Consider the following 12,003-nt stretch of genomic DNA (forward strand, 5'->3'; position numbering starts at 1 on the left):
TTGTGGTTTAGCCCAAAAAATATTGAGTGAATGTAGGCGGCAGCCTAAAAATCTAAGTGGTGACCATAGAGTTATTCGCGTGGAAGATAAAGCTAACAGCAATCATATATATATATATATATATAAATATATAAGTACAAAGACGGAAAAAGATTTTAGCAACAGTTTATGACTAAAAGTTTCATACTGCATGCAGTAATCATCAGGTGCTAATGTGAAGTCCACATTAGCACCATTATCTCAACCATTATCTGTCTATATAAATATATATATATATATTATATATATAATATATATGTACATGTATATATATATATTATATATAATGTAATAATAAATATATAAACATATATGTTTCTTCTTTGTTAGGCTGTGGTTTGATGAGTTTATGGGACTCTACACAAACCTTGATGGTGCAAAAATGGGATGGGACGCTGTAAGTCATCTTTATATACTAGACACTATATGGGGTAGGATATAAATTAGGCATATAGCTTTATGGTCAGATATAGCTCAATATACTAAACAGTTAATGGCTGCTTTGTTAACTTTAAAATATGACACAGATTTCGTGGTAATCCATCCTTCCTTGAAGTCCATGTTTGCGTGTGTGCAATTTTGTTTCTATCTGTAAATAATATGACAGCTAGCTGATGCTTTTCATAGTGACAGCTTGCTGTGGCTCTTCATAGTGACAGCATTCATATAGAATTGTTTATCTTACTGTTTAGTAGTGACCACATACTGCTAGCACTGCATACCTGTATCATGCTGTTTACTTATTCATTGAAAGTCATGTATATATCTAGGTAGGTTACGTGGGATTGTCAGTAACTAGCAACATACATTAGACAGATATGAGGATGTATTGGGGTAAGCCATAAATAAACATTCACATGCTTAAACGCCCAAGGTCACATCATTTCCTGTCAGATACAGATATTTCATATACACCCAGGGTTACATCACTTCCTATCAGATACAGATATAACACATATGCCCAGGGTTTCATCACTTACTGTCAGTTACAATTATGGCATATGCCCAGGGTTACATCACTTCCTGTCAGATACAATATGGCGGCAGAAAAATGAACTTAACACAAATCTTTGGTAGATTTTATCAGAAAGTATCGGTGTTTTCTATCATTTGCGATTGTTTTTTATGTTTAAGTTGATCTGACTGCCAAGAGTCTCTAGTGGAAAATCGATAAAACCTCATAGTGATTAAAACGTTCCAAGGAGAAATACGTGCGAAATGACCTAGTTGTCGTCGTTGTGATAGTTGATATCGTCTATTGAGTGCAGGTTGAAGCATTACTTGTCTCTATTCTGTCGGTCTCTTTGCTATCTTACATGCCATAATCACATTTTTTATTGATCTGAGTGTTTTAATTGTGGTAAATTTTTAACGATTTTAATCGTGCAACATCCTGGCAATCAGATTTTAATCGTGCAACATCCTGGCAATCAGATTTTAATCGTGCAACATCCTGGCAATCAGATTTTAATCGTGCAACATCCTGGCAATCAGATTTTAATCGTGCAACATCCTGGCAATCAGATTTTAATCGTGCAACATCCTGGCAATCAGATTTTGGCAATTAAGAAGTTATTTTCACAAATTTCTGACGGTTGTCTTCTTGCTTTCACGAGGAGTGTTATGTTCCTGTATGAATAATAGCACAAGATGTGGTTTATTCACTCTCATAGTACGTATTGCACTGTTGCCTTCCAGACCTAGTTTATATAAGCCTGAGCTGTGGCTATGTAATAAATAGCTAAACAAAAGCATTACTTGTATTAGAATATTTAGCTATATTAGAATAGATAGCGCAAAGTTAGCTTGACTTAAGCTTTATGATGGCAATCTAACAAGGAGTCACCTGCTAGTTTATCAGCCGATCCACTCATCCCACACGCGTGTAGATAAAGTAGTAGGCGGACATTCGCTAGTACTTATGAGTTCAACTACAGACATTCTGTGAGGAATGAACTATCAGTAGTGTGTTGTTTAGTCTTTTGCTACCGATTAGATACTTGAGGTAGAGTACCTAGATGTGGAGGAGCATTGGGACAATGTAGCACATATTACTCTACTTGCCTCACTTAAGCATGTCAGATTTGACAATGAGCAAGTTTGAAACTTTTTTTAATGTTTTGAGGGCAATCTTCAATTACTACTTTTTTATAGTAATGGTCTTGTATTGTAATGATAATTACATCTCCATATCATTGTGTGTACGTGTGTATGCATAAGTGTACATTTGCATTTACATATACCGCATGATCTCATGTATATGTCTAAAGGTATTTTAAGACAAAAAATTGCTTTATTACTTGCATTACTCATATGTAAATCAACTAGCTATTCCTGAATGTTCTTAAATAATTATATCAAATCTGAATCAAGTTTTGCTATTTCGGAACAAAAACAACGGTCAAAATTAAAAGTTTTTCTTTACTCAATACAATAAACGGTGTTCTTTGGCATGTTTTAAACTATGGCTGGGGTGACACGCTTACGGTATTATTCGTGCAATGACTGCGCACTACTGCCTGTTCTCAACCATGTGTTTGCTAATCCGTGGCTGGTAAACAAACAAAAAAGCAATCGGCTGCATCACAAGTTCTGACTTAACAAAGAACTGTCTTAATGCTTACGAATATCTGATGGAACTTTCACCAAACAATTCCTGCATTGTAAATACACAGACGTTTGCGTAACTGTTCGCAATATAAAAATATATTACTCGTTAAATCCAAAACTGGCAAAACTGTCTAAGAACGGGCCACACGGTCAGCTTTACGGGCCGGATGTGGCCTGCTGCCGAAGGTTTTGCATTGTTGGTTTAGATGATTAGAGATGAACTTGCACAAAATCTTAGGAGAAGTTTGAGATGATCTGACTACCAGGATGTTTCAAGTGATCTGACTACCAGGATGTTTCAAGTGATCTGACTACCAGGATGTTTCAAGTGATCTGACTACCAGGATGTTTCAAGTGATCTGACTACCAGGATGTTTCAAGTGATCTGACTACCAGGATGTTTCAAGTGATCTGACTACCAGGATGTTTCAAGTGATCTGACTACCAGGATGTTTCAAGTGATCTGACTACCAGGATGTTTCAAGTGATCTGACTACCAGGATGTTTCAAGTGATCTGACTACCAGGATGTTTCAAGTGATATGACTACCAGGATGTTTCAAGCGATCTGACTACCAGGATGTTTCAAGCGATCTGACTACCAGGATGTTTCAAGTGCTTTGACTACCAGGATGTTTCAAGTGATCTGACTACCAGGATGTTTCAAGTAATCTGACTACCAGGATGTTTCAAGTGATCTGACTACCAGGATGTTTCAAGTGATCTGACTACCAGGATGTTTCAAGATTAAAATTGATAAAACTTGATCGCTGTTAAAACGCAGTGGAAAGATACATGCCAAAATGACACCATTATTTGCGCAGCTGCTTGTCTCTCTCATTATTGATATCGGCTATTGTGTTCAAGTTGCAGTGTTAACGCGTCTCTATTCTGTCGGTCTTTATTCTGTGTCTTTGTTGAAATGCAAGTATAGATGAAATAATCACACTTTCGACTGAACCTGAGCGTTTAAAAAAAAGATTTCATTTAAACAAATATATTTCTGGACTCGGTAGGTCCACAGAAACAAATATTACATCAAATTGAAGATTGATGTCATAGTTCTATATTGCTATTACTTTCATTTGCGTCACTCCAATGGTGTAAGTTCACCTTTAAGTGCTGTAATTTTCATTTAAGACAAATCACAATTCTGGTTGACAAATTGAAACACGATATTTGTTTAGCAAACATCACATTGAAGTAGCGTCGGTCATTCGTAAAAATATTTAACTTTTAATCTAAGGATAGAAGGTAACTCTACATTTATAGCCCATATGTGTCAAATGAAGGTCAAGTGAACGCGGGTTAAAAACTTTGATGGAAAAAAGTTAACTTTCCACTGTAAGAAGACAAGTCTCCAAATTCTGAATATATATATTGTAACAATAAAACAAATAAACAATAAAATAATAATGTGTATATACATGTACATGTATATATATTATTATTTGTTATGTACATGTACATGTATATATATTATTATTTGTTATGTACATGTACATGTATATATATTATTATTTGTTGCAGTTGATCAGCTCAGTAGCACTCTCTGATCAGCTTGGATCATAGTCTCTAAAATATCTGTTTTACAGTATATTGCATTGCAATAGGTACAACAATATATTATTGTATTACAATTATTGCACATGATATAAAATATTATATATATTATTATAATATATCATATATAAAGTACACGATAAAATGTTTTGTACGCTGTGCATGCTCATCATTTTGAAAGTTTAGTCATCATAGAGCTGCTACTGAGAGCTCTAAGATAACTTTGATTTTTAGCAACTCGTCAATCTATTTGCTCGGTTGGCTGCTGACAATATCGGTTTGATAGACTGGGAACCTCATCTCGCTACGGTAAGTCAATGAGTGTATCTTCAGATATGCACCTGAGACTATATAGTTCATATTCAAGTGGCAGGTGAAAGCTGCGACGTGTTTCATATAAGAAATTTAAGTTTCATTCAACATCTCTCCGCCTCTCCTACAACATCTCTCCGCCTCTCCTACAACAAATACGAAGTATTCTCAATCAGAAATGCATAGGAATGGAATGGCTTGCAGCATTGGAAATATCATGCATTCAATAACAAATTTACATGTACACTTCTATAGTTATAGTCATTCAAACTAGCTATATCGATTTAAAGAACATTGTCTTGCTGCCAATTTGGTTATAATGAAACTGTTTCCTTACGCATAATCTTTGAACAAATAAATTCTGTATTAAATATAGTGTGGCGTTCCTTTTCCAGATGTCTTATTGCTCAATTCAGATATCAAGCAGAGAAAATTATAATATTGACATTTATTTGGTTAGATTTTCCATAGATCTATTTATTCCACATTTGCGTTAATTTTTTATTTAGGGAAGTTGTCCTATCTTTCCGCATTACCTAGATATTTAATCTGATGAGCCGCTATTGATTGCTGTAGATATTGTCGTATATGGTGAAGGCTGTTGGGCTACCTGTCGGTCCCTCCGCTTATCACTTCTACCATTCCAACTCGGCTTATGGTGCTTCCTCATGCAGTCTCTGGTTGGTTGCTATGATTTCTCCAACCAACAGCTGTATGGAACGAATTGGTCAGATGCTTAATGCCATAGCTCCATTCATGCACCCCAGCAATGATGGTTCCCATCAATATGTACTCCATCAGATAATAAGGAAGCTCTGCTCATGGTTCACCACAAGAGTACAGTGGGAGAGGTTGGTTATATGAGAGATTTTTTACTCTGTCTTGTTTGAAAGGCTTGTGATATGACTATTACAACTACAATAATATCTTAGATTTTGAGTTTTGTTGTTGGCAATCTAAAAGATTGAGACGCTAAACCAGACCTAGTCACCTAGCCGTAGCCATGAGAAATTAGGCTAAAATTGCCTGCTCAAACTTGAGTTAAGTTGTTGGCTGACTGTTGGATGTGTGTTAACTATTTGTTACCTGCTTGTTAACTGCTTATTAACTACTTGTTGCCTCCTTGTAAACTACTTGTTAACTGCTTGTTGCCTCCTTGTTAACTGCTTATTAACTGTTTGTTGCCTCCTTGTTAACTGCTTATTTACTACTTGTTGCCTCCTTGTTAACTACTTGTTAACTGCTTGTTAACTACTTGTTGACTGCTTGTTGAATGATTGAGATTGCAACAATACCAATCAAGGTGCCATAAATTTTTGCTAAACATGCATCGACATGTCTTAATAAGTTGCTCACACGATTTTCCATGAGGCATTCCATGATTGAGATTTAAATGATTTCCAACGCTTTCCATAATTGGCATTTCATGGCATGAGATTCCATCATGTGCCAAACATATCAAATTTCTACCCACAGTTCTTACTTGACACATGATCAAAGCAAAACCAAATATTTAGGATCCAAAACTCATTAAAATGCTTGGTCTATTTAGTGAAAACACTCCTGTTAACAGTAGTAATGTATTGGTTTTTTTTCAATCCTTGAGTTTGCTAAAAATCTAGAAAGCTGTGATTCTGTATGCAGAGTACTCAGTTGAACCATAGTTTACCAACAGTTCATTTCTCTGCACATTTCTATACATTGGCTAACCTACACATAATATACACAGTATTATACACAGTAATTTACACAGTAATATACACAGTAATATATACAGTACTATACACAGTAATATACACAGTAATATACACAGTAATATACATAGTAATATACACAGTACTGTCACCTCATGGAAACTACTCCTAGTCAACTAGCTGATATTTGCTTGAGTTACGATAAGGAAAAGTTACTACGTCTTAAAATTATTCAAGGCTACACGGTATGTTTTATAGGTATATCGTACTTGTAGCATTAATTCTATGTACTGATTAACTAATCGTACTCAGTCTATAATTATGACTAACTTCATCAATCTATATATACTAGGTGAATGCCCGGCATTGTCGGGGTGATAAAAAGTCTTTGCTCAGAACATTTATTCGTATTCAACATATAACAACATTTACCATTCTAACTTTTAAACTTCGTATCATGAGAAAAATGTTTTTTTTTGTACAGTTCAAACGAATTAAGAGAACAAAACAACTGTAAAGGTTATCAAACTTTTTCAAATAACTAACTTTTAAATTTCATATCATGAAAGAGGTGTTTTGTTAAAATAAATTAGGAGGAAAAATAAAACTGTAAAGGTGTTTAAATGTAAGATCATTAGCAAGTAATGGCTAAATAAAGTCTTGCTACAATTACAATGAAAAATTGTTTGGTATACAATTATCTGATTTTAGTTCGTTTCAGTGTTGGCATCATAAGGCGAAAATATCATATAGACGTATAGAGTGAAATAGAAACCCATAGTAATCATCTAATGCAAACACTGCTTGGTAAAAATCATCACAATCATCATTAAAAAATAGTAACAAAACAATATGTTAACCTTAGTATGTATAGTTACTTACAATAACTTTAGTGCATTTTGTGGTTATGATCTGCAAGATAGTATAACATTACAATGTACTACGCGGAGAGTTCTTACCTTCAAGACAAACGTGTAACATTTACGCTGAATCTAACTTGAATGAATTTAGCTCACTAAACACATACATGTACTTAAAGGAAGATTTAGTAAGTATTTTAGTAAACTTCAAACTTGTAACTAAAATTTTATCACTTATCTGTTTGCGAATCCGTTTTATACCATAACGGATAATGCTGTGCTGAAATAGCGGCAAAATAGCATACCAACATTTTTGTCATTTCGTCGTAATCAGTACAGCAATCGCGAAATTTTAATTTCGAGAGAAATTATTGTTGATATCGTATACCGGAGAACAAATTCACCCTAGTATGGTAAAGACGAAAAAGCATCTCGTTTCATAGAGTCGGGCAAAAAATATTTTATAACAGAGGCATTGCATCTCGTGGGCGCAATGTATCAATTAATACATCATTTAGCATGTGTAAACGTGAAAATGGTAGACTGTATGTGATAGAGCGATTGAATTCCGAGGACTGTGTAGCTCAGAAACTTCACGGACGTCTGCAATGCCCGTGAATCCAGCACGAGGCGAGCTTTTTATTCTAAGATTTTAATAACTATAAATGGACAGACATATATCTGAACAGATGACAACAAACTTATGAGATTTATGTATATAGATACTGTAAATCTCAGTCTTCTTTGGCCATGTGTCAAGCTATAGCCATAAAATTCTAGCAATGAAAAATCCTCACGGCACTGGATTTGATCTCGGACCCTCTAAATCTAGAGGCGGCGAGCTTGACCACTAGACTATAGTACCCAAGCAATAAATGGTTGTTACGACATTCATTACATTGATTAAAATACTCACGCCTAAAGTGCTTGGGGTCATTAACTTGCACAGTTAACAGTTATGCTGTAACGGAACGATTAACATGGCAATTGTTTTAGTAAAGGTAAGCTTACAAGGTACGTTACTAGCTTAGGTTACTAGCTTACAAGGTACGTTACTCAAATTCATTGGTTAATTATGTTATTAACCGTGTAATGCCGGCCATTGGGCTAGTTTAGATAAATGCTACCTAGATTTATATATGAATGTGGGTGTCCGTCTATCCATTTGTAGTGATTAAAATTTAGCAACGAAAAATCCACTCCGCAGAGGATTTGGACCCAGAACCTCTAGGTCTGAAGACCGGCGGTCTGAACTTCAACACGATTGTTCAACTGACCGTAGTGATTAATGGTTGTGATGACATTTAATACATCGGTTTTATGTGTGAACGCTGTGTTACAGTATTCACACATAGTACAATACTGTATGCGCTAACAGTGAACACTGTAAAACCTAACAGTGAATCAGTGTTACAGCGTTATGTGGTGAGCCACACCAAAAAAAACACGCGTGCCCATACATGAAGGAAAATGCTTAAACTCTTTGCAAACTCAAGACTATTGCAATCAATATAAATTTGTGGTAGGCACTGCAGCCAGGAAACTATGATTTACACAGAAATATATACAGTACACAGAAATAAACAAAGTACACAGAAATAAGCAAAATGCCTTCATGTAAAAGTTAAAATGGTAAATGTTGTATATGCTGTTTAGAAACAAATTTTCTTAGCAAAAGTATCTTTATTATTCATACAACACCTGGCATTCAGTTAGGGTCTGGCAGCTATCTATCAGAGTCAGCCTGTCGCTGTTGTTTGTCTGTCTGTCCAGTTATAGCGATTAAAATCTAGGAATGGAAAATCTGCATCTCACTGGATTTGAACTCGAAACCTTGAAGCCTCCAGACAGGCACGTCTAACCATTACACTAAACCGTCCTTATCAATTTTAATTATCTTATCTATTTGGCATTGTTTTCTTGCATTGCATCAGCTTGGCATAACGGACTTGTATGACCACTTTTACTTCTAGCCACAATTGCAGATTACAAGCCAAGTGTGAACTTTTCATTTTTAATTAATGTTACCTTTTGCGTCTGTTTTTCTTTTGAAAGTTTTTTAGAAGCTTTATATTCATTACCTATTTTTTTAGTTTGTCATTTTCAAAAATGTCATTTCAATTTGCATTTTTTGAATTTCCAGTTCTACGAGCAACTATTCTAGAAGATCAATGGCTAAAACTGTAAAAACTAAAAACTTTTTAAATGGGAAGTTGTATGCGTTATCATTCTCTCTCCGTTCGGTCAAGCAAGGTACCCTCATGCGCTACACTGTTCTAGTGATCTCTTCAGATGTTTCCGATATCTCATTTTCACATTTGTACCAGTACAGCTGATGCAGCTTCTGCTGCAACAGTAACCTCTTTTACACACAGTTCTATGTACTCATTGTTATTATTAATTCAACGTATTCATGATTTTTATTTTGTTTTTTCAGTTTGTATTAATTGTATAAGTATCAAATCATTTTTCTTTGTAATCATTGTAGTAGAACAGACTTTATCTAGCCAGTATTTAACATTTAAACACCTTCACAGTTGTTTTATTTTTTCTCTAAATTTAGTTGAACTGCACAAAACACTTTTCTCATGATATGAAGTTTAAAATTTAGAATGGTAAATGTTGTATATCTATATATATATTTCTCAAAGTTTGTCGTCTCTCTGTTTGTCCTTCGGTATGTCCAGCTATAGCTATTATAATTTTGGAATTAATATTTCGCATTCTGCTACACTTGAACTCACGAAGATTGCAACTGCAGATTTGCAATCCAGTTCTCTAACGACGAGACTACGAAAGCTCTTAAGATTTATAACTCTTACTATATAACATATACACCCTTTTCCTGATTTCACAGTCAAAATGACGTATTAATTGAAACTCTGTGAACTCTTTTAATTCTATGAAACATGATGCTTTTTCGTGTTTTCGTGAACTTCTATTTCCGGTTTTTCGTAAGGTTCAAGTGGTAAATCGCGGTCAAGGCCAATTCTTTTACGCGTTCATTTGTATTATCTAGAGTAGGAATAGCCTTTACATTCTCTCTCTATTGGGTCTGATAAAGACAGTACGATATCTCATTTTTACATTTGTACCAGTATCAAGAGGTACCAGTATCATGGTATTCTAAGTTTTGATGGTTAGCTGCTGCTGGAACAATAACCTTTTTTTATACACGCACAACACAATTACAATACACATATACAATTCTATGCTCGAATGGTTATTATTAATTTAACACATTCAGGATTTTTATTTTGTTTTCTCAGTTTGTATTAATTGTATCATCAACTAATCATCTTGTATTGTAATCATAGCAAAACAGACTTAATTTAGCTATTACTTGCTAATTATTTCACCTTTACATTTAAACCCTTTTATAATTGTTTTATTTTTTTTTAATTTATTCGACCTGCACAAAAAATTTTTCTCATGATATGAAGTTTGAAAATTACAGTTGTTTGACAAAGTTTGAAAACCTTTACAGTTGTTTTTATTTTTTTTCTTAATTTATTTCAACTGCACAAAACACTTTTTCATGAAATGAAGTTTGAAAGTTATAATGGTAACTGTTGTTATGAGTTAAATAAAAATAAATTTTTTATGTAAAAACATTTTTGTTATGCGAGCAACGCTGAGCATTCAGCTAGTGTATAATATAAATGCTTTAAAATGTTTGGGTTTTAAATATATGAGGAGTTGTAGGAGTTTTCTACAGAGCACTGTTTTAGGTGAGATGCATGCTTTGCCTTTACACACACTGCCAAGTTTTGCCTTTACATTTTGTTTGATACTATGTTATGAGTATTTCCATAGTAGATAGCTATGGAGCTGGTTGAAGTGTCAACGTGTGAGCAACGATTTGTGAACGCTAGTGTCATGCTGTAGATATGAAGAGCGGAGATGGGACTACTACATACCGGATGATCAAAAGTTGACCGATGATCAGATCAGCCAGTTTGTAGACATTGTCAAGCCTCTCATTTTCACTGGTCTGTTCAGCAAACACGGAGCCCATAACATGGCAGCAGCATTAACAAGTCTTTCCTTTCTTCAGCCAGAGAGAGTGCTACCTCAACTCGTAGACTCGTAAGATTTTTCATGTTTTTTATAGATGAATGTTGTTTTTGTTATTTCTTCAAATCTTTGTTTCAAGTTTGATTGATCTTTTTGGGTTGTTGGTTGAATTTGAATTGCTATCAGATTTGAATGCACCAATTATAATAACAATAACAAAAATAATATTTCATGACAAAAAATCATTATAACTAGTTATGAATGACTCTTCAATATTATCATTTAAATGGTGTTGGATGAGCCAATAACATTTGGACACTGAAACGTTCAATTGGGGCTGGTGTTTTGTAATCCCATTTCATTATGTCTTTTCAGTTGATAAACAAAGAAGACATCTTTAGGATGGGAAGATAAAATCTTTATGTTTACTTTTTGTGTTCTACTAGATGAATGCCCAGCCTTGCCAGGTAATAAAAGTCTGCACAGAAAATTTATTTTTATTTAATATGGAATGGTAACAAGTTGGAATGTTAACAACAGTTATCATTCCAATTTCATATCATGAGAAAAATGTTTTGTGCAGGTCAAATAAATTAAGAAACAAAATAAAACATCTATAAAAGTGTTTGAATGTAATTGTGAAATAATTAGCAAGTAATAGCTAAATGAAGTCTGTTTTGCTACGATTACATTAAAAGATGATTTGGTAATGATACAATTAATACAAACTGAAAAAACAAAATAAAAATATTGATTATGTTGAATTAATAATAACAATTCGTGTGTAGAAGTGTGTATGTGAAAAAGGTTACTGTTCCAGCAGAAGCTATCTATCGAAACTTTGAATACGATGATACTGGTACCTCTCGATACTAGTACAAATGTAAAAATGAGATATCGGACTGTCTT

At 34.2% G+C, this 12,003-nt stretch overlaps 1 protein-coding gene across 2 annotated transcripts in view; it reads left to right on the forward strand.

The window, feature by feature from the left end:
* Positions 1-12,003, forward strand: part of LOC137399284 (proteasome activator complex subunit 4-like) — a 102,163-nt gene that overhangs the window by 9,608 nt on the left and 80,552 nt on the right. For both annotated transcript variants that reach the window (XM_068085320.1, XM_068085321.1), the window contains 4 exons: positions 370-436; positions 4,446-4,520; positions 5,100-5,374; positions 10,966-11,166. In XM_068085320.1, the coding sequence (XP_067941421.1) occupies positions 370-436; positions 4,446-4,520; positions 5,100-5,374; positions 10,966-11,166 (618 nt within the window). The remainder of the gene's footprint in view (positions 1-369; positions 437-4,445; positions 4,521-5,099; positions 5,375-10,965; positions 11,167-12,003) is intronic.

The sequence above is a fragment of the Watersipora subatra genome, chromosome 7 (genome assembly GCF_963576615.1).
Source record: "Watersipora subatra chromosome 7, tzWatSuba1.1, whole genome shotgun sequence".
Taxonomy (NCBI): domain Eukaryota; kingdom Metazoa; phylum Bryozoa; class Gymnolaemata; order Cheilostomatida; family Watersiporidae; genus Watersipora; species Watersipora subatra.